At 40.9% G+C, this 23,807-nt stretch overlaps 1 protein-coding gene across 5 annotated transcripts in view; it reads left to right on the top strand.

Annotated features, from left to right (window-relative positions):
- TRAPPC9 (trafficking protein particle complex 9) overlaps window positions 1-23,807 on the top strand; it is a 1,860,352-nt gene that overhangs the window by 308,663 nt on the left and 1,527,882 nt on the right. For all 5 annotated transcript variants that reach the window (XM_029592072.1, XM_029592073.1, XM_029592076.1 and 2 more), the window contains 2 exons: window positions 5,850-5,982; window positions 20,919-21,082. In XM_029592072.1, the coding sequence (XP_029447932.1) occupies window positions 5,850-5,982; window positions 20,919-21,082 (297 nt within the window). The remainder of the gene's footprint in view (window positions 1-5,849; window positions 5,983-20,918; window positions 21,083-23,807) is intronic.

The raw sequence follows: 23,807 nt of genomic DNA, 5'->3' as shown, positions 1-23,807 counted from the left end.
AAATCCTGCATACCCAGCCTTGGTCTCCAATGCTCACTGTAATTATTTGTTCTTTTGTTTTAATAGCTTTGCTTTGTTTGAGTAATTTTTAAAAAATCAGAATAACTCTGACATATGTCCAAAAAATGATTGGGGATTGAATATTTTGCTTTCAGCTATTAAAATGTATAGCACGTGTCTTTTGTTATGCATCCGAATTGATCTTTGTTCATTATAAGCCACTTTGGTTAACATAGAAAGGCGGTAAATTAAGAGAATGAAATAAAGTAAACCAAATTAAACAAATATAACAGCTGTTTGTACTACAGAAGACTCGGGTAGAAGCCTGTTTGAGAAATGGAGCAAATTGCTTTTTTTTTTTTTTAAGGTTTGTTTTCAAAGCCATTTATGCACATAAAAACCTACTTTTATGCTTGTAAATGACTTTTACAAAATAGACTGGGTGTGAAAAAGTACCCACATATCCCTGTTACACACGTATGTTCACGCAATCTGCAGAAAGGCACAGTATGTGCAGGTGCAAACGTCCTCCCTCCCAAAAGAGTAAACTTATGTCTTTAAAATGAAAGGCAGCAAAATCATTTGTTCACAACAAAAACATCTTTATGTGGGTAAATAATGGCCACAGCACAAGTTTTCCTTAACAATTCCATTTATATCTAGCATTAAATCATTATTAAAAAACGAATGCATTTTTATGCAACTCAAATCTTATCAACTCATAACTGTGTCTGACTATCCAAAATGTGCAGGGTGACCAGGTTCACTTTACTTCTTTTCCTCCGAATCTTTGGATAATCCTGCCGTTGAAGCCCCAAACCGCTGGGGCTAGTTAACACGTGACGTGGCTGGGGCCCCCGTTCTGTGAAAGTCCAGTGCCCCGACTTATTTGCTGTCCTCCAGTTCCCCCTGCCGTTGAAGTGTGGGAGTTTCCGTCGCACTTACTTGGTGATGCTCCCTTGCCGAAGGAGCTAGCTTCCCTTGTGGGCTCCTTTTTGCTTCGCCCAAGCTCATCATCTGCTATGACTATCTAACTTGTTTTCCCTAACTCTCCTGCAGATGGGCAGGGCAGGTGGGAACTGCCACGAGGATGCCAGTTGCTGCAAAGAGGAGGGTTTTCTTGTGCTTGTGTGCTTTTAAACTTTTAGGGCTGTCCTACAGCAGCTCCCTTTCGCCCCTCCCTAAGTTCCCTACGTCACCCCCCCGCCCCACCGCCTTACCCTTGACGTACTCTCACCTAATTCTCCCTTCCCCTGCATGCCATGTCCCTACTGACCGGCTCCCTGACCGTCGTCTGCTGCACACACATATATATTGTGCCAGCTCTGGACATTTAGTCCATCTCGCAGGGAGCTTTCTAGGAGGGGTGGAATTGGAACTTGTGCACATACTTTTTTATTTTAAAAAGTATTGTGTGTTAACCTGCATAAGATTCAAAGTGATTTTATGCACATACGTTTGCTTTGAAAGTGACAGAGTCTACATGCGCAAGTTACATGTGGAGCTTAGCCCTACCCCACACAGTTTTAAAATTACCCTTCCTATGTCTAACATCCTAGAGGAAAACGCCTGTGTGTATGTCTGATACCATAGCCATGATTAAAAATCCCTCTTTGAATGCTTGTTTCTGAGCATTTCCATGTCTGGGTCAGGGACTTTTCAGCCTCAGTTGGCTTGGAACCTGGGTTATCCAAAGATTCTCCCATGGGCTGTAAGCAAACTGGTCTCTGTGGCATGTTGTGGTCCAGGGCCTCCCTGTTTACATAGGGGAAACAACTTTGGAAATCATAGGCTGGCCTCAGAAAGATTTCAACCAGTTGGATGTAAGAACAAGAAAACTCCTCCAAGTCTGGATGCTGGAAGGAAGAAGGCAGCATGAGGCAAGGCAGAGGAGGATGCATGGATGGAAAAGCGCCTGCACTGATTCCAGCCCCTGCACTGGGGTATGAAGTTGTGTGTGGGTGCATCTGCACTTGAAGGAAGCAAGGGTCAATATTTGGTGCATCTTGGTGCTGGAATGCAGAGGCTTCACAATTGTGGCCTTGTGCTTGTGGAATGTTGTGGCCCTGGGCCACAACATTCCACATTTAAAACAGCAATTTAATGCAAAAGGAATCCAAACACACTTTATGCTACTTCAGAAACCTACAGTGCAACCTGTGCTTCTGAGAGAATCGAGAGACGACCTGACAACCAGTGCTTAGTGCCTGGGCTACTAAACAGAGTCCACAGAAATAAAATGATTCCCCAGTGACAAGTAGATACTGTCAGTCTTCAAAATGAAATGAATTTCCTAAGCGTACACAGAGTTGCCAACAGAGAAGGGATTAGAACTCGTAGGCCTCCTGGGCTGCAGCCGGCAGAGAACTCTTATTTTGTTTCTGCCCATTACTGCTCTGGTTGCAGTGTAGCTGGGGGGGACTGAGAACTTCCCAAAATCCATCATTCCTAGGATTTAGATGTCGTAGCTCATCTCTGAGATGCCAGAACTTAATGAGGAAAATATGCCATGCTAAACTACTGAATGCCTGAGTAATCAGAGCCCCATTAATTTGAAATGCTGCAGAGAAGCGGCTTGTCATTAGGATGCATGGCCAGGATAAATCTTGCCATTTATAATGCAGCTAGTGCTGTATTTCCATGAAAATAAAATTAACATAAAATGATAAAGTATAATGTACATCACTAATATGGCAAGAGTGGAAATAATGAGGGATGTGCTGTATTTGTTCTCTGTCACTTGGAAGAGCAGGGCCTACATTAAAGCTACTGACCTAAGAGGTAATTCAGGTAAATAAATACAAACATGAACAAAAGGCTTCCTAATATTGAATGGTAATATCCAATAGACTTAGGGCCCTGCTTTAATTGTGGGATGAACTTCAAATAGTTGCAGCTGATTAGCGGACAAGATAGACAAAATTGCAGGAGGCAGCTGATCATCAGCTTGAGTGCGGGAAACAGAAGATCAGTAGGGTCCTATTTGCATCTCATTTGGCGGAATATATGGATCACGCAATATTAGGCTTCTCCTGCATTTTTAGGTAGATCGTTAAGTAGACTAAATATACTGAGTAGTATTTACTGATTTATTTCTATCCTCTTAATTTCATGGGGAATACATTTAACTCTTTCAGATCTACTAAGCACTTTCAAAAATTTCATAGAATTCTTTGTAAATCAGTGATGGAAAAATGTCACTATGTGCCAAAAGGTTAAATTCTCTCTTAATTTGTGAGCTATATGTTTTTAAAGATGTAACTTCCTTAGATTCATATTTCTTATGTATATGTCACAGACAACATACACAGCACTTTAGAAGGCTATGAATGTAGGATTTAATACATTATTACCATAGGTTGCACAGATATATTAAGAATGAGGTCCATGAGGGAAATTAGGGTATCAGCTCTTGATGGGTTGAATGAGTTCTGGACTGCGTTTCTCCCTTCTGCCATCTTAATAGTTGATCTGGGAAATAACCAGGGAGATGGCAGTCTTTTTCAGTGAAACTGGGTCAGGTAATCTGCTGAATCACTAAAATCTGCTGAATAAGTCTTAATTTGCAAATGCTTTTCCTGCAGTCTGTGCTGTAGGCACTTTCATATCTCAAGTCATGTCTAGTTGAACCTCTATTTTGCGGGGACATCTCACACCTTCAATCAATACCTGCTGAACTACTAGAAAGCTCTATCATCAAAATGTGTCTTCCATCCATTTAATTTGAGCTTACTATGGAATAACCATTTTGAAATTGTGTCCAGACAATTCAACAAGGAGATGCCCTCTATAGCATCCTTCTTCGAAGAAAGATAAATATGCATGGTATTTATTAGTGTTTATTTAGTGTTCTTAGGGCATGCATATACAGGTTAAACAGTAAAGCAGATAGTGACAAACTCTGGGGGAATCCCTTATGCTACAACTCTAATGCTGATGTGTTATTGGTACCTATCCTGAAGGAAGGGCAAAGGCCACTTCAAGTTAATTTCTTTCATTCCAGCCTCCACAGTTCTTTTAGTAAAATGCTATGGTCCATTGTGTCAAAGGCACCTGAAAGATCCAAAAGTACTAAAATAGCACCTTGCTGATGGCTTGTGCCATCAGCAAGGTGCTTTAGATAATTTGTGATAGCCAGGGCAGACTCCATAGTGAAGTCCATCCTGAATCCCAATTGACAGCTATCAAGGCTTCCTGTGTCCTCCACAAAGGATTGTATGTTGCTTCCTAACCACCTTTTCTAAAATCTTAGGCCAGGATTCATCATTCTGTGTGGAATGATGAAGCCTGCGGTAAGGGGGACTGGGGGGGGGGGAATAGGCCGCAGCCGATCGCACCACGGTGGTGTGATTTCGCCTTCTGCGGTGCGGCTGGAAGCAGGCTATCGCGGGCATAGGTGGTGCTATTCCCCTCACTGCTGCCGGCGATAATTTTCGAAACAACATCGCCGGCAGCGGTGCCGCCACAGACTCCTCCCCAACTCCGCCCCAACTCCTCCCCTCCCCGTAATTTTAATGTTACCGCCGCGAGAAGGCTCTAACGCACGCGATAAGTCCTTAGAAAGTCCGATTTGTGCCGCTTAATGTCATTAAGCGGCACAAATCGCTGTGAGGCTGCACCCTCTTTGTGCACCGATATTTCACAAGCAGTTTTGTAGCTGCTTAGAATGACTGCAATCAACTGGCTCAAATCGTCAGTATAAATTTTACCTGAAGGGCCCCTGAGGAAGGAGTCAAAATCTCCGAAACACCGCAGTGTTGGAGCATCTCTTCAGGACCATACACACTACTCTGTCATCCTGTGGAACAAGATAAGTGCTTACACAGTACTTGATTCACACAGTGTCTGCACAGTTTGTCTTTATGCAACCTATGATTAGACAAGCCCAGTGTCTCACGGGCTTGATAATATAAGCCACAGAGCTCACTGTGGCAATATATGACGGTTGCCAGACTTCATCATACATTAAGTTCTCTTCCCTAGCCAAATCTTTATTATTTTGATTGTTCATACTTTTTGGCTATTATTGAGTAATATTTTATTACTACTGGCAATAGTTTTGCGGCAGCGTTTTGGAGTGTGTATAGTTTTGTGATTGACTTATAAGTTAAACCCATTTAGATGGCATTGTAGGTGGGCAAGTGCTACCAATAACATAATTGTTTTGAAGTTGTTTGGTTAGTTACAGGAAGAATTTTTAATCTTGTGTAGAAGCTGCAGGGTGATGTCATCTAGCACAAGAGGGGAATTAGCTGAGTTACTGGTCAAAGGACGTCATCAATCTTACTGTTCCCATGGGTTTCTGTATATTAGGTGCATAATTTTCTACATTTTACATTAAATCTTAGCTTATACACACAGTTTGCAAATCATTTTGCGCTGACTCTCTAAAGGGAGTATGATTTTTTTTAATCCTAATCAAAGTTATACTAAATAGAAATGGCCCAGTAGCACAGTGGTAATGCTGGATTCCTGGAACGGGTCTTTTGCTCCCCCAGCTGGCCAAGGTTGAAAATACTGCACAGGCATCCATCGCAGTCCTGGATGGAAGGGGATTCATTGTGCACCACTGATACCTGGTGGCCAAATTTAGGGTCCGTGTCGGCAGGGCCAGTGCTTCCATTAGGCAAACCAAGTGGTTGCTTAGAGCTCCAAAATTTTGGGGGCAGCAGAATTCTCCTAGAACAGGTTCTGGAAACGGGCAGAATACAAATAATTGTAAATCAATCAATAAATAATAAATACCTGCTAAAGAATGGTCTGTTGGCTAGGAACAGCAATAATGTTCTTTCTGTACAGGATCTCAGATGAGTTTAAGTGCATGAATATATTCTTTTCTTTTCACATAGGTTATCATACCTCAGTGTTTGGCGTGTTTAGTGACTGTCTGCTGGAAAACCTTCTGGGTCTGAAGACCAATGGTTCCACTGTAGAGGTCATTCCTGCTTTGCCAAGGCTGCAGATTCATACGTCTCTGCCAAGGTAAGAAAGAAAGCCTGTCCCAAACTGAGTCTCTTTGTATACATAACATGAGGAGCTTAACATGTTTTTCAATGCCATTTTCATTTGTACAAGACTGATGGTGTGAAAGACCTATTTCTGTATATAAAATTATACTAATGTTACAGAAATCTGTTTGTAGCAAATAAAGTATGTATAGAAAAGGGGTTCAATTTGAATGGATCAAGAAACTTTCAAAAGGGAAACTTTGATAAAATGAGAAAAATTGTTAGAAAAAAACTGAAAGGAGCAGCTACAAAAGTAAAAAAGTCCAAGAGGCGTGGTCATTGTTAAAAAAAAAACTACCAAGACTGGAGGATAGCAAATGTAACCTCAATATTTAAAAAGGGCTCTAGGGGCGATCCGGGAAACTACAGACCGGTTAGCCTGACTTCAGTGCCAGGAAAAATAGTGGAAAGTGTTCTAAACATCAAAATCACAGAACATATAGAAAGACATGGTTTAATGGAACAAAGTCAGCATGGCTTTACCCAGGGCAAGTCTTGCCTCACAAATCTGCTTCACTTTTTTGAAGGAGTTAATAAACATGTGGATAAAGGTGAACCGGTAGATATAGTATACTTGGATTTTCAGAAGGCGTTTGACAAAGTTCCTCATGAGAGGCTTCTAGGAAAAGTAAAAAGTCATGGGATAGGTGGCGATGTCCTTTCGTGGATTGCAAACTGGCTAAAAGACAGGAAACAGAGAGTAGGATTAAATGGACAATTTACTCAGTGGAAGGGAGTGGGCAGTGGAGTGCCTCAGGGATCTGTATTGGGACCCTTACTTTTCAATATATTTATAAATGATCTGGAAAGAAATACGACGAGTGAGATAATCAAATTTGCAGATGACACTAAATTGTTCAGAGTAGTTAAATCACAAGCAGATTGTGATAAATTGCAGGAAGACCTTGTGAGACTGAAAAATTTATTTATTTATTTATTTAAAATCTTTTCTATACCGTCGCTAAGTTATACACCATCGCAACGGTTTACATGTAGGCACAAATTTAATGTAGGTAAAAGTGTACTATAGTACATTCTAGCAGGTGCCATCAAAGGTTCGGTTACAATATATCATGACCGAGTGTACTGAAAGTACTTTTACGGGTAATTTATCATACATAGTGTTATCGATATGCTAGTTTTGATGTGGGGTTCATAGACTACTCTACTGTATCGTCCTGTGTGTCGGTGCTTATCTGCTTATTCCTGAATAATTTCTATTCTCCCGTCTCCTTGTAACATGCCTGTTTAAAAAGCCATGTTTTTAAACTTTTCTTAAATGCCTTGAGATCACTTTGTAATCTGATCTCTGGAGGCATTGTGTTCCAAATGGCAGATGAAATTTAATGTGGATAAGTGCAAGGTGATGCATATAGGGAAAAATAACCCATGCTATAATTACACAATGTTGGGTTCCATATTAGGTGCTACAACCCAAGAAAGAGATCTAGGCGTCATAGTGGATAACACATTGAAATCGTCGGTTCAGTGTGTTGCGGCAGTCAAAAAAGCAAACAGAATGTTGGGAATTATTAGAAAGGGAATGGTGAATAAAACAGAAAATGTCATAATGCCTCTGTATCTCTCCATTGTGAGACCGCACCTTGAATACTGTGTACAATTCTGGTCGCTGCATCTCAAAAAAGATATAATTGCGATGGAGAAGGTACAGAGAAGGGCTACCAAAATGATAAGGGGAATGGAACAGCTCCCCTATGAGGAAAGACTAAAGAGGTTAGAACTTTTCAGCTTGGAGAAGAGACGGCTGAGGGGGGATATGATAAGAGATGTTTAAAATCATGAGAGGTCTAGAACCGGGTAGATGTGAATCGGTTATTTACTCTTTCGGATAATAGAAAGACTAGGGGGCACTCCATGAAGTTAGCATGGGGCACATTTAAAACTAATCGGAGAAAGTTCTTTTTTACTCAACGCACAATTAAACTCTGGAATTTGTTGCCAGAGGATGTGGTTAGTGCAGTTAGTATAGCTGTGTTTAAAAAAGGATTGGATAAGTTCTTGGAGGAGAAGTCCATTACCTGCTATTAAGTTCACTTAGAGAATAGCCACTGCCATTAGCAATGGTAACATGGAATAGACTTAGGTTTTGGGTACTTGCCAGGTTCTTATGGCCTGGATTGGCCACTGTTGGAAACAGGATGCTGGGCTTGATGGACCTTGGTCTGACCCAGTATGGCATTTTCTTATGTTCTTATTAACTCACATAATTACATTATAAAAAATGCAAATCAAATAGCTGTTTTTAGATAATGCACATAGGCATAAAGGTCAATAAACAAGTTGTCAGTGATACCTCTTTATTTGTCTATAACCTGAAAGTCTGGGCTCCCTTCAGGTCAGTGTAGTGAATTTAAGAATAAACTTTCGCAGAAAAAAGATAACAGATCATAGAGGAAAGCACAATGAGACTTGTGTGAGGGACTACTTTTCCATGCTAGATCCATTGTATCAATGGTTTTATGATTACGATACTGTGGCGTGGCTCTGGAGTGAGGGCATATTACAGTCTGTCGGTTGGGCTATTCAGAAGTCTTGGCTCTAGTGGAGGGTAGCTTAAGCCAGCACAAACAGGCTGTCGGTTGCCATCAAAGCCTCAAGTCAGGGCTCACCATCTCTCTTTGTCCTCAGGCCTCTCCCTTATCCCTCCCCCCAAAAAAGAATTCTGAACCTATGGCACTCTGTCATAAGTAGCTACCTTACTGCTAATAGCTGCCTCTAAGCACTCTCATTTAAGACCCCGTGTTTTAGGCCCGTAGTTTCCTTCTATCCATTCAATAGGTCAGTTGGACCTGGTCTAACACTGCCATTAAATTACCCTCATTATAAGGGACAATGGCCTATAAGTTTAGGCTTTCTGCCTTTTGCAAACCTAATTCACTTTGTGTTTGTTCTAGTTACACTCAACAAGAAAACATTTCAATACAACTCTCCTTATATTTCTCTTAAGTTTATTTGCAGTTTCTTCATAATCACTAGTGCAGCTGAAATGCAATCTGTAGTAATTTTTATTGTTTATAATCAAAACCATCTAGTTAACAGCAGTACAATTCCCCATATCACTTTCCTAAATGCCCAAATGTTTCCAGTGTTTGACTGGGAAACTACAGCAAAGTGATTACTCTTTGAATAGCCTCAGAGTTCTTAAGTTTCCTTAATGCATTTTGTCTGTCACTTTTCAGTTGCTCATCAGACAGGATCATAGTGTTTTTAACTAAGAGGCAACATACAAAACTCAATTTTTTAAAAGGACTCGCAGGAGACAAACCGCCGACTATTTCAGCTTCCTCTTTCAATTTAAGGCAGTAGTGAAAAGCAAAACAAATCTCCCTAACTCAGGTAGCCAGCTCTGTTTTAACACCAATAGCTTTCTGAGATACAACCGCTTAGAGCTCTGTCTTCACACTTGCAGCAGCGCTGGCAGTAAAACAAATACAAAACACAAGAGACAAAATGCAGGAACACTTCAGTCTTCTCTTCTTCCTGCTTTTAGTTATCTGTTCCCTGGCTCATGCTTAATATTTCTAAGCTCCCAATAACTAATGGTTTCTAATCACCAACTGTTTTTCAGAGAAAGAGGACTTAACTTTAGTGCTGGAGCTGGTTCTGCCTCTTCCCCCTCAGGGGCTTCTCTTAGGAAGATTCAGGTGTTCTATTGCCCCGGCTTCTCCAGTTCCCCCCTGGCAGCCAGCTTCTACCGGAGAGCTGCCCGTGTGCTGCCTGAGTTACTCCCTCCTGATTTGCTTGGAAACTGCCTCATGCTTTTTCGAAATAAAGGAAGCCTTACCAGGAAATTATAATCTTCTATCTTTTTTGGCGCAGGGACTTAAATGCACCTCTTGATCTAACAGAGACACTGAAAAAGCAGTAAAACTTTGGGGAGATGGACTAATGTTGGATTAATGAAACAAGAGGGTAGGTTGTCTAAGAACGCCGTCAGGGCAACAAAGTGGATTAGACACCGTGTAGTCCAGAAATAACCTTTTTATTGAGTGGAATATATTTGAATATATTGTCTCCACTCAATAAAAAGGTTATTTCTGGACTACACGGTGTCTAATCCACTTTGTTGCCCTAATGTTGGATTAAACATGTGGAATGTATTTGCTTGTCTGGATGGTAGAGAATCAGAGGAAGACAACAAACTGACTTTAATAAGGAGCAATAGTCAAGCTTTTATGGCTGGGATATGTAACTGGGCAGTCTGGATGGGCCAATTGTTCTTTATCTGTTGTCGTCTGCTATGTTACTGTGTGACTACTGAAGAACATGTTTTAATGTGGGTTTTTCAGTGCTAATCTATCCCCTGATGTAGGGGGCCGAAAAACACACAGGAAAGCAGGAGTTAAAAAGAAAAAGTCCCAAGATTAATGCTCCTCCATGCAAACTGCAGTGATATGAGCTTGCATTGCAAGGAGGCGGGATAAAGGGCAGACCCATATCATGGGTCGTTTTACTGTGCAAAATGTAACTCCTGGGTCACAGCAGGAATTATACTTCCTGTGGTAGAGTAGGCTGAGTGGTGAACCCCATCCCGTCCCATCCAATGACATACCCAAATTGTCCCCCCAGTGTTATAAAATAGTAGCGGCCAAGGGCATATTCCCTTCCCTACCCTCCCCCACTCTAAGTTAAACTTGGGGCTGGAGAGCCACCTGCCCACCCAAGCCCAAAGGTAAATAAATAAATAAAATAAAAAGAGAATGGTGGTGATGGTGGAAGGCACATTCCATCCCAAGTTAAACTTTGGGCTGGTGGAGCAGCTGAGCGTCAAAGACGTGGCCAGAGTACCTACGTTCTCAATCCTCATCCCAGCTGGAGAAGGAGTAGATCCTCATCTCCTCCACAGCTCTCAGCTGTGCTGGCATTAATTGTCACTTTGCTGGCTGCCAATCCCTCTCTTTCTCTTTTGCATTCCTTCTTGGGTAGAATAATATGCAAGATCCCCACTTGGGTTTCCCCAGCACCTACCTTTCCCACGACTAACCACAAAACTCTGCAAAACTCTAAATAAGCAGTACTAGTGCGGCCATTGCCCAAACATCCCGCCTCCCTTGTAGATTCCACTCGGGTAGCCTTCCAGACAGAGCTGGTTATGTGACCCAGCTGCTAGTTTCATTCTCTCATAACAGTAATTAATCTAAACAGCTAACACTGAGGACAAATATCAGGACATTTTATGTGCATAAGCAATTATTTACCTACTTAAAAAGGGCCCATAAAATTGCCTTTCCCCCTCACTATGGGTAAAAATACCTATGCTGATCATAGCATGGGTTCTTTTATCTATGACAAAAAAGGGCTGGAGTTAAGTAAGGGAGAGAGTGCAGGTGGGGTTTCATTTTGAAAGCGCCACACCTGTTTTCCCGTGGGTACAAAGCACCTGCTTCTCTCCGCAGGCTTGTATTTTCAAAGGGAAATTCTGAGGTGATTTTTATGGGTATAATGTACCCGCAGTCCCGCAAGCTCCACAGGTTGTTAAGAAATTGCCCCGATCATTTATGAACCTCCCAGGTCCATAACGTAGCCTGCCAGACAGCCCCCAACTGTGCGCACACCTGTGTTTCCACCAGGACTTATAAATATTATGGAACTTGCAGCCTGCCAGAGGACCCAGCCGATAGTCAGTTCTACTATTTCAGCTTGTCAGACAAAGCTAATCTGTGTGGATGCCTTTTTTAGCACTAGGACATCTAGCATTTCAGATTAACCTCTTTACCATACTTTTTGGCAACCCAGTACCCATTGTTGAATCAACTGAGTATGGCACTATGAATGCCTAAATCTGTGCTTTCTGTTCTGTCCAATTTAATGAGCTAAGGATCTCTATGCTTACCCCATGCCCTCTTAAACTCCATTACTATTTTAATCTTGAGTGGGGGAGGGGGGCACTTCATGCTTCTTCCAGCCTTTCTGTGAAATGGACTTGGATAAGGAGCAATATTCTGCAGACAGTGAAGCTTGTATAGCTGGCAACTGGAAGATATCCTTTTTATATTGGGAGAGTAAGGTTGGCGATAACTAGAATTGGAGCAGTGAAGTAGGCTTGTGCAGTTCAGAGAGATCCTTAGCTAGGTTAGTGCAGGTAGAGACAAATGAACAGGCAGAGTAGGCCAATGGTCTTTATCTGCCATCATTTATTATGTGAATTAGGAAGAAAAATAATTCACAGATCAGTGTCCTCAATTGATATGAGTGGTTGTGATTTCCTAAATACAGTTGCACTATGGATTATGATATGCAGGTTGCAGTTTTCTCCCGGATTCACCCAAACTCTCTTTCCCTGTCATGAGTTAGACTTTGCACAGGCTATGGAAATCCAGTCTTCTCTACCACTTTTTCTGTTCCTTCCTTTTTCCTCTGCAGTTCTTTCCTCCTACTTTTCTTCTGCTTCCATTTTCTCTCTTTTCTCTCTTCTATTGTTTGGAAATTATCATATCTAGTAGAATCACAAAATGTGCATCTTTAGCACTTTGCTGGCGGTTTCAGAAGAGGTGTTAGAACCTGTCCTCCCCTATGAGTTGTCTCCTCAAAGCAAGGTTGATGGACTTTGATGGGGAAGTGTTGGAGATATTTTGTACTGTACTATTCTTGATTTGTGGATAAATGGAATTGTGTTATTATCTAGTTATGTCTATATAGTTAGTAGTAATGGCAGATAAAGATCAAATCCAGTTTGCTCAGAAAATTGCTTATGGTAGTAACACTTGCTCTGTGCAAATTATCCCCATGCATTATGTTAGGGATAGTAACTGCATGTCCATGCAGTTTACCCCAATGCAGAAATGTTCTACTTAAAGTTAACATAGGTTACCCCCTTTATTCATTTTCAACCTCAAGGCTTTAGTAATCCGCAGTGTATATCTCATACCTTTTTGAATCATTTACCTTGTCTTCACTGCCTCTACCAGGAGGGCGTTCTGGCATTCACCACCCTCTCTGTGAAGAAATATTTCCTCATGTTGGTTCTGAATTGTCCCCTCTGGAGTTTCACATTGTGACCTCTAGTTGTACAGTTTCCTTTCCAGTAGAAAAGGTCTGATGTTTGTGCACCAGTAAATACCATTCAGATATCTGAAGGTCTGTATCATATCTCCCCTGCACCTCCTGTCCTCCAGAGTATACATATTTAGATATTTGAGCCTTTCTTCATAGGTCTTCTGAAACAGCCCCACACCATTTTGGTCATCTTTCTCTGGACTGCTTCCATTCTATCTCCATCCTTTTGAGATATGGTCTTCAGAACTGAATAAAGTATTCCAGGTGAGGCCTCACCAAGGACCTGTACAAGAGCATTATCACCTCCTTTTTCCTGTTGTGTATTCCTCAGTCTCTATGCAACCCAGCATTCTTCTGGTTTTAGCTACCGCCTTGTCACATTGCTTCCCTCCCTTCAGATGGCCAGACACAATCACCCCATGGTCCCGCTCCTGGCCCATGCACATCAGTCTTTTGCCCCCATCACATACAACAAGTTTGGATTTCTGCACCCCGAGTGCATGAATCTGCACTTCTTGGCTTTGAAGCCCAGCTCCTAAATCTTCAACCACTCTTCCAGCTTTCTTAAATCACTTTTCATTCTCTCTACTCCTTCAGGCGTGTCCACTCTGTTGCAGATCTTAGTATCACCTGCAAATAGACAAACTTTACCTTCTATTGCTTCTGCGATGTCACTCACAAAGATATTGAACAGAACTGGTCCCAATATTGATCCTTGTGGGACTCCATTTAACACTTTTTTTTTTCTCTTCAGAGTAGGTTCCATTTACCATTAGTCAACCAGTTTGCAATCCACTCCAACACCTTGGCACCGACTCCCAAACTTCCTATTTTATTCACAAGCCGCCTATGTGGGACCATATCAAAAGCTTTGCTGAAATCCAATTTACTAGTCACCCAGTCAAAAAAAGGTCAATCGGATTTGTCTGACTGGACTTCCCCCTGGTGAATCCATACTGGTTTGGATCCAGTAGCTTATTGGATTATAGATAATTCACTATTCTTTCTTTCAGCAGAGTCTCCATTAATTTTTCCACCGCCAGCCTGAAGTTCATATCAATGATTATATCACTGTGCAAACATCTATCCATGTTAACTGGGCTGTACATTTTTTAAAAGGAAGAAATGAATATATTAAATAATTCTTGTTTCTGTTGTCTTCCCCAACATACGCAATTACAGTCTAAATCTCTGGCAGTTTTCTTTGACCATGTTCTGAGAATAGATACATAAATCAAGGACAGTTCATTAGAGGGATAAAAAAGATGAACTTGGTGCATTTCAGAGCTCATTAAGCTGAGTGATCAATAGTACTGGTGTCAACAATAAGTTTGAGAAGAGGCGTTTTGAAATACTTTAAAATTCTCTAATGCAGGATTTTAGCAGATGCTTATTTGAACCCAGGCATTTGTAGTTTTGTATTATTTCCAGTATTTCAGTCCTTGTTCTCTCCTAAACAGTAACTGCCAGTTGTGCAGAATTTGCATGACAGTTTACATATGCATGACATATGTAAACTGTCATGCATATGTCATGCATATGTACATATGCATGACATATGCAGTTTACATATGCATGACATGTAAACAAATGCATGACATGACATATGTAAACAAATGCCCACAAAGTATAAATTTTCATCATGCTTGCTTGTTTTCTTTGTGACCTAAATTTAACTATAATCTTAGTTTCTGGAGGTGGATAACCAGGGCACTGTCAACCAGTGCAGCGCCAGACTCGTCTGGTCTCTGCTCTCTATTTGTTTTTAATCATATTACCACATGCAAATGATCTTGACAGCATGTAAAAACTCAGTCATTTGTGCTTTAATGAAAGGAGTTTTTGATAAGGGCTCCATAATAATTTGTAACAATTGAAAGCTTGGAAATTTGATAATTCTTCTTAACGATTAACTCGAGACCTATAAGACCTCATTAATTCTTATTTGGGAAGCATGATGTGTAATTTGCTTGTACATCCAGCTTAAGAAAAAGTATTTTGAATTCAAAAGCCCCCCCCCCCACCCCAAAAATTGAATACTCGGAATAAAAATGCAGATTTGTGAAATTAAATGATAATCCTATGTAATGCTGGATGCTGTAACAGCCTTAAGCTTTATATTCTCTTATCAGCATATATATTAGAAATCCATGAACTTTTTAATACTTGCTGAAAAATTGCAATTAATATAATTTCATGTTTGGTCAAGCAATTTTAATATGTGCCTATATTATGGAAGAATGCACATGCATTGCTAATTTAAGCATACAGTTTAGAAGTGGCATATTCCTTGGGTGAGCTCACTTCAGTGATGTTTCTTAATGCACATTACATGCTATTGTATCATTACATAAAACAAGTAGCCAGTTTCTCAGTGAATTCATTTATAATAATAACCTCTCAAAGTGACATTCATTGGTACAGAATTCCCAAAATTGTACAAACACAGCCACTAAATAGCAACCAGCTTGGACAGAGGGAGGACTGTGTTTTTTTATTTTTTTGCATAATTTCTGTTGTTTTGATTCTCTTCCTCCTTTCGATACTGACTCTTTCTTATCACAAATTCTAGTGATTTAAAAAGAAATATATTCTTCATGGACCAAGCAAGATGAAATGGTCACATAAGTAGGTGATGTCATCTGACAATTTTGATGTGAAGCGCTTCTTCGAAAATTGTAGAAAAGACTCCCGCTTTGCCATCACCACATGGGGTTACCTCAGTCCTGTTTTGTCCATGGACCTGGTTGGGTACCTTGTTTTGTTTTGCTCTATACAGGGAAAGAATTTGTCTCTCATTTTGGCCACCTCAGTCAGCTCTCACTTCTTTTTCTCCTTACACAGAGTTTTTTGGTATTTAAATGTTTATTTTTAGTGACAGGTGTTAGGTCCCAGGTTTTTATTTCTTCCAGTGATGCTTATTCAGCTAACTCAGTCAGCTTCTTCTTTTTTGCACTATTGATTTCATTGTGTCTTGTCACGGTTGGTGAGCCTTTGCACTGAGGTGTGATTGGAACTGCCTAGTAAGCAAACTCACTTCGCTCACACCATGAGTTTGGGGACAAAGAGTAATCTTCATCCATACCAACCCCCTTTCCCCACAGGTTGAGCCCTTGGGTTTGGGGGCCAGGAGGACTTAAGTGGGGTCCAAATGAGCAGAGGAAGTCCAGAGGCAGGCCAAGGATTAGGGCAGATGGCATACTGGTTAGGTTTAGTTCCAGGCAGTAGTTGGGATTGGCAGCATACAAGCATGGATGGTGCCAGTTAAGAATCGGGGCAGGCAGCGTTCAGATAGAACTGGAATTCTAGGCAGAGGTCAGGACAGACAGCATCAGGCAAGGCTGAGAAGCAAGAAGGGGTCAGGCATAAGAGATCAGTCCAAAGGGCAAGGAAGCAGAAAGAGGTGCAAAGCCAGGGAACAGAGGTAAGGAGGAGTGAGAGAAGGAAAACAAGGCTGTTCCCAGAGAAGGTACGGTTGGGCTGGCAGGCAGGGATAGGAACTGGAGCAGAGAAATGGTTAGGAGCTGGAATGAAGGCAGGTTCGAGAGCAACATGTAATGTGGCAAGGCAGGAGGACCTGTTGAGGCATCGACTGGAGACACAGCAGGGTTTAAATTACCCCACTGTGCTGATGTTGTCATTGAGCACCAGTCCTGGGTCTTCTGCCACAGGGCCTTCTTAATATGGTGCATGGCATGCACGTCTAAAGGGAGTACTGACAGGAAGAGCGAGGCATGGAGTGAGTGCAAACTGGCCATAGTATGATGTCCACGGCCAGCCCATCATTAAATATCTATTTATTTCAAAATGGCACAGAAAAAGCCAGTGGCTTCAAATGGTGTCCAACTTGTAATTGGAAGGTGTTCAGAACTGACCATCACAGGAATTGCATATCCTGTTTGGGCTTAGATCATGATGTCCCTAAGTGTGACATTTGCTTAACGATTTTACTTTGGGTTGTCAAGCTTGCAAAACTGAAGTTTCTTGACATCCTCAATTAGACTCAAGTCCAATGCATCCTCATTGACACCAGAGGCATTGATTTTGAAAGACCCAGGAGCTGCATCGACTGCTAGCATTCTTGGAACTCAGACAAGAGGAGGCCTAGGAGCAATGTACTTGCCAGCTACACCCACTTGATGCATGAGAGGGATTCCTTGGCAGCAAATTTGGGCATTGGAAGACTGGGCATCCAAATGGCAGATGAAATTTAATGTGGACAAGTGCAAGGTGTTACATATAGGGAAAAATAACCCTTGCTGTAGTTATATGATGTTAGGTTCCATATTAGGAGCTACCACCCAGGAAAAATATCTAGGCATCATAGTGGATAATACTTTAAAATCGTCGGCTCAGTGTGCTGGAGCAGTCAAAAAAGCAAACAGAATGTTAGGAATTATTAGGCAGGAAATGGTTAATAAAACGGAAAATGTCATAATGCCTCTGTATCGCTCCATGGAGAGCCCGCACCTTGAATATTGTGTACAATTTTGGTCGCCGCATCTCAAAAAAGATATAGTTGCGATGGAGAAGGTGCAGAGAAGGGCAACCAAAATGATAAAGGGGATGGAACAGCACCGCTATGAGGAAAGACTGAAGAGGTTAGGGCTGTTCAGTTTGGAGAAGAGACGGCTAAGGGGAGATATGATAGAGGTCTTGAACGAGTAGATGTGAATCAGTTATTTACACTTTCGAATAATAGAAGGACTAGGGGGCATTCCATAAAGTTAGCAAGTAGCACATTTAAGACTAATCAGAGAAAATTCTTTTTCACTCAACGCACAATAAAGCTCTGGAATTTGTTGCCAGAAGATGTGGTTAGTGCAGTTAGTGTAGCTGGGTTCAAAAAAGGTTTGAATAAGTTCTTGGTGGCGAAGTCCATTAACTGCTATTAATCAAGTTTACTTAGGGAATAGCCACTGCTATTAATTGCATCAGTATCATGGGATCTTCTTGGTGTTTGGGTAATTGCTAGGTTCTTGTGGCCTGGTTTGGCCTTTGTTCGAAACAAGATGCTGGGCTTGGTCTGACCCAGCATGGCAAATTTCTTATGTTCTTAAGGCATCAAGCACCATGCAGAAGCACTTGGGACACTGATGTTGTTGTTTATTGTTGATGCTCAAGTCTGAGTGTAGAGAAAAGTCACAGTGTCTTTGCCCATGTTCGAGCAGCTTCATTTAGAAGTGAGCACATTTTCTCACTCAATGTCGCAACTGCAACAATCTCCAAGGGTCTATACCAAAGCCATTGGTACATCTCCGTTAGTTACGCAGAAGGATGTGGCCTCTCCTAATAATCTTCCAGTTTTGGCCTCAGAAACTGAATCTGAGAATTCTTAAGATTCTCTTTTACTAGCTCAAACCAGTGAATGGTTTGGCTTCAAGCACATTGACATCAACACTAGTGCTGATAGAACCCATCCTTGAAACATCTGACATAGCATCCAGTGGGTTGGCACTGACTTGATGCCTTGATGCCATAACTTGACTTCATTGTTATCTGCATGACATCGTAGCTGAACAATGTTTGAGAGGATAGCCTTTCCAGATATGTGGTATTGATTGTTTTCAAGGACAAAACAGTCTAATGATTTGTCCTTTGAGGGTAAGACTGTAGAATCAGCACCTTCTAATTTTGGTGTCTTAAGTCTGCAAAATCTGGGGATCTGCCTTATGGTCCTGGAGAGTCTAACTGTGATCAGAAGCAATGTTAAGACCTCCCTTCAGATCTTTCCTCCACAGCCTCTTTTTGGCTTGATGGCCCTAAGGAGCTGGTAGCAGTGGCCATTTAGGATGTATAGAAAAGGATATGAGAAATGCTACTCACTGTGCTTCCTAATGGAAAGAAAGTGGCTGCATCTATTATTGTTTAGACAGTGACTCCTGATGCAATAGTACATTTGGTCAGTCTGTATTTTTAAGGTGTAGAATCCTATTTCCTATCTCTAACCTTCCGAAAGGGCCCATAATATACATTAAAAATGGGAGAAACAAAAACAGATTTTTTTTCCGCCACAATAACATGTTCTTTCCTTATTGATAGTTTGTTGCTGTTATTTCCCTTTTTTTAGTGAAACGTAACCCTCAGCTAAGAACTCCCATTTGTGTGGCTGATTCACCCTGCTTGTTTGTGGAGAAAACTTATTTTCTTACTATAACAGGTGTCCTCTGTGGACAGCAGGATAATCAGCCACACATTCTTCCCATTTGGAGTTGGCAAGTTACATTTTTTCTTTTAGTTGTTTTGTAGGACTGAGGGGATCCAGTGTAGTGGCCGTAGGGCAGCAAGTCCTGCACATGTGAAGAAAAGCTTTCTAGGATTTTTTTTTCTACAGCTTTTTAAGAAACGCTCTGTGTCAGCACTGTCAGATGACACCACTTTTTTTGTGTGGCTGATTATCCATCTATCCATGGGGAAAACCAATTACAGGTAGGCAACCTAGTTTTCTATGAATTCAAAGGGGATTATTAAAGTAGACAAATGAACCTCCCCCGGGACAGTACATTTTAGAACAAAGGCGATTGTTGACCAGCCTACTTTGAAGAAAGTTCTTATTTGTAACTAGGAATACCAATTTTGTGTTGTTTTAACAGAGCAGTGATAACCGTGTAATATGACCATGGTGGAAGATGTAGAGACATGATAATATCATGTACTGTCTTGCTGTTGTGGACACAAACTTGATGCTCTCAGCAGCAGCTCTTAAAAGTATGTTACGTTGGAAGCTACCTGGCTCTGTAAAAGGTAGTGTCCAGTAAATGGTATATTTTCACCTGTTTCAATAATTTTAAGCATGAGGGTTTCTTTGTAATAAGGCAAATGGTGTCAGTCTAATGAAAATACTAGTTGCTGCCATGCAGGAGATATGGATTCACTTCCAGAGCTGGAGTTCTACTTTTTGAGCCAGCTGAGGCTGGGAATGCTGGAAAAACAGCATTCATAGACCCTGGTGTGAGGGACTGAGAAGTGCATGTTGTAGGGATTCCAGAGAGAGTTATGGTGTATAGCTTCCGGCAGAAGACACTTGCTGTGATAGTGTTAGATTAGGGGCCCTCTTGGACACAAACAGTTCTCCTTGGTGTTCAAATACCAGGTTTTTATTTACAGAGAGAGGTTTATTTTGCAAATAACACAGTACAACAGTCTGTTAATCATGGTAGCTGTTTTTGTCCAGGTCTGGTCATATCAGGCTGCTTTGATGGTAATTGCATTCACAATCCAGGCCTACTCTACAGCAGTGGAGCTTCACCTTCCAAATCCATTGTACAGCCCTTAGCCATCAAGTTATTCAAATGCTGGACCTTTCCCAGCAATCTGTTTGAGATGTTCCCTCCCCCTCCCACCCCAAGGACCAGTCTGGATCCTCGGGGCTGGGGCCGCATCCTGGGCTAATGTAGGTCTGAGGTTGCCTCAGTTTGTCACTCTATGGCCTCACTAACAGGGCACAAGACTTTGGGCGGATCCCAGTTTGAGGCATCTCAAGTACACTTTTACCCTGACAGATAGCTGGACTAGGCAGAAGTAGAGACAGGGTTAAAAATGGGAAATAAACCCTGGGTAGTTGCAAGCGAAGATCCAAGCATTATAGCTCCAGCAAGGCCGGTTCATATTGAGTTGGAAGCCCAAAGGAGCAAGATGAAATTGCTGGTCCAAAAATATAAAAGAAAAATGATTTCCTTTAACACAGCTCTAACCTTTCCCACTGCCTCCTTCAGATCCTTAATGTTGTCCTTGTTATTACACGTTTTCTGTTCCAACAAACTGTTAACAAAAGTATTCTAAAAATTAGTTTCTGTAACATGCCGTATCTGACTTGTTCACTGATTATCGAAGTGTACATTGTTTGTTTTCTGCTTCAGTAATTCTTCCTTATTTCTCCCAATTATGCTTAAGATCTGCTCACACACTGCAGCCTTCCTCAGGGGATGAAATCTCCACTAATGTCGCTGTCCAGCTTTACAATGGAGAGACACAACAGCTCATAATTAAATTGGAGAACATTGGAACAGAAACTTTGGAGACTTTGGAGGTCACAGCCAAAACTGTCAACACTAAAGGTATGCAATGTTGTGCACCTTTTATTCTTTTCTAAAGGAAATTGTCTATTATTTATTTATTTATTTAGAACTTTTCTATACCGATTTTCCAGTAACAGAATTACTGATCAATTCGGTTTACATTTTGAACAATAACAACAGTGACAAGTAAATGTCTTACAAGGAACAGGAAGAAAATAACTTGGAAATAATATGTGGGTTGAAAACATAAAAAGTACTATATACAAAGCCTAAAGGTGGGTAGAGGCACTAAACAATGGCGTGGGACTGTCAAGAGGGTGGGTATTGGGTTTTGGACTGCCAAGGAGTTGGAGATTGTTGGAAGAATTCTTTTGGTATTCCTTGTGTAATTTTTTGGGGTATTCTTTGGGGTTTCAAAGAAGTTCCAGAGCTGAACTTGGATAGTTCTTGTGTAATTCTCTTGTTGGTTGTTAAAAATAAATTGAGGTTCTTATATAGCTCTCTTGTAGGATGAATGAGAATATCCTAGAGGGGTCCTTGGCAGATATTATTCAGCAGGCTGATGTTATGGAAAAGCTTGATGGAAGAGCCATGTCTTAAGTTTTTTTTTTAAAATAATGGGGCATTGTACTGATTTGAGTTCTGATGGGAGACTATTCCAGAGTTTGGGACCAGCTGTGGAGAATGCTCTTTTGCTTAACGTTGATTTCATTGGTGGAGTCTGGAGGTTGTTTCTGTAGGCTTGTCTCACTGGTCTATTACTGTAATCTATAAGATTTTAAGCAGTTTTAACTGTTACCTATTCTTTGTAGTGCGACATTAACTGTAAAATTATATATTGGTCTTACAACCAATGCCATTTCAAATAAAATAACTATTATGAAGATTTGGTCCAATAATACAGGAATAGTAATCTGGCGCAGAAAGAAGACAGTGCTAATCACATCGATATATTTATATTTCGCCTCTTTGTAAGTTACTGGCAAGCCTGGGTACTGTCTTCATATATCAGGGTACAAATTATATCACAATGATAGGGAGGACCAACTTGGTGGGGGTGTGGCACTTTGTCTGGGAGGGTATAGAGTCCAGCAGGATAAAGATCATACAAGAGACTAAATGCTCAGTAGAATCTATATGGGTAGAAATCCCATGTGTGTTGGGTAAGAGTATAGTGATAGGAGTATACTACTGTCCACCTGGACAAAATGGTCAGATGAAATGCTAAGAGAAATCAGGGAAGCAAATCAATTTGGCAGTGCAATAATAATGGGAGATTTCAATTACCGTAAACAAATCCTATGGGGTTACTGTGTTGACTCTCCTTGATATATTTTTTTAGATTTCAATTACCCCAATATTGACTGGGTAAATGTAACATCAGGACTTGCTAGAGACATAAATTTCCTGGATGTAATAAATGATTGCTTCATGGAGCAATTGGTTCAGGAACCAACAAGAGAGGGGAGCTATTTTAGATTTAATTATTAGTGGAACGCAGGATTTGGTGAGAGAGGTAACTGTGGTGGGGCCACTTGGCAACAGTGATCATAACATGATCAAATTTAAACTAATAACTGGAAGGGGAACAATAAGTAAATCTGCAGCTCTAACACTAAATTTTCAAAAGGGAAACTTTGATAAAATGAGGAAAATAGAAAAAAACTGAAAGATGCAGCTGCAAAGGTTAAAAGTGTTCAACAGGCTTGGACATTATTTAAAAATACAATCCTAGAGGCGTAGTCCATATGTATTCCACACATTAAGAAAGCTGGAAGGAAGGCAAAATGATTACCATCATGGTTAAAAGGTGAGGTGAAAGAGGCTATTTTAGCCAAAGAAACATCCATCAAAAATTGGAAGAAGGATCCATCTGAAGAAAATAGGATAAAACATAAGCATTGTCTAGTTAAGTGTAAAACATTGATAAGGCAGGCGAAGAGAGAATTTGAAATGAAGTTGGCCATAGAGGCAAAAGCTCATAATAAAACCTTTTTAAAATCTATCCAAAGCAAGAAACCTGTGAGGGAGTTTGTTGGACCATTAGATGACCGAGGGGTTAAAGGGGCTCTTAGGGGAAGATAAGACCATTGCAGAAAGACTAAATGAATTCTTTGCCTCCTTGTTTACTAATGAGGATGTTGGGGAGATGCCAGTTCCGGAGATGGTTTTCAGGGTGATGAGTCAGACGAACTGAACGAAATCACTATGAACCTGGAAGATGCAGTAGGCCAGATTGACAAACTAAAAAGTAGTAAATCACCTGCTCCAGATGGTATGCATCTTAGGATACTGAAGGAACTCAAAAATGAAATTTCTCATCTATTAGTTAAAATTTGTAACCTATCATTAAAATCATCCATTGTACCTGAAGACTGGAGTGTGGCCAATGTAACCCAAATATTTAAAAAAAAGGCTCCAGGGGCGATCCGGGTAACTATAGACCAGTGAGCCTGACTTCAGTGCCGGGAAAAATAGCGGAAACTATTCTCAAGATCAAAATCGTAGAGCATATAGAAAGACATGATTTAATGGAACACAGTCAACATGAATTTACCCAAGGGAAGTCTTGCCTAACAAATCTGCTTCATTTTTATGAAGGGGTTAATAAACATGTGGATAAAGGTGAACTGGTAGATGAGAGGCTTCTATGAAAACTAAAAAGTCATGGGATAGGAGGCGATGTCCTTTCATGGATTACAAACTGGTTAAAAGACAGGAAACAGAGAGTAGGATTAAATGGTCAGTTTTCTCAGTGGAAAAG

This window comes from Rhinatrema bivittatum, chromosome 2 (assembly GCF_901001135.1).
Source record: "Rhinatrema bivittatum chromosome 2, aRhiBiv1.1, whole genome shotgun sequence".
Lineage (NCBI taxonomy): Eukaryota > Metazoa > Chordata > Amphibia > Gymnophiona > Rhinatrematidae > Rhinatrema > Rhinatrema bivittatum.
Note: the sequence above shows the minus strand (reverse complement) of the source record. Positions and strands in the feature narration are given on the sequence as shown.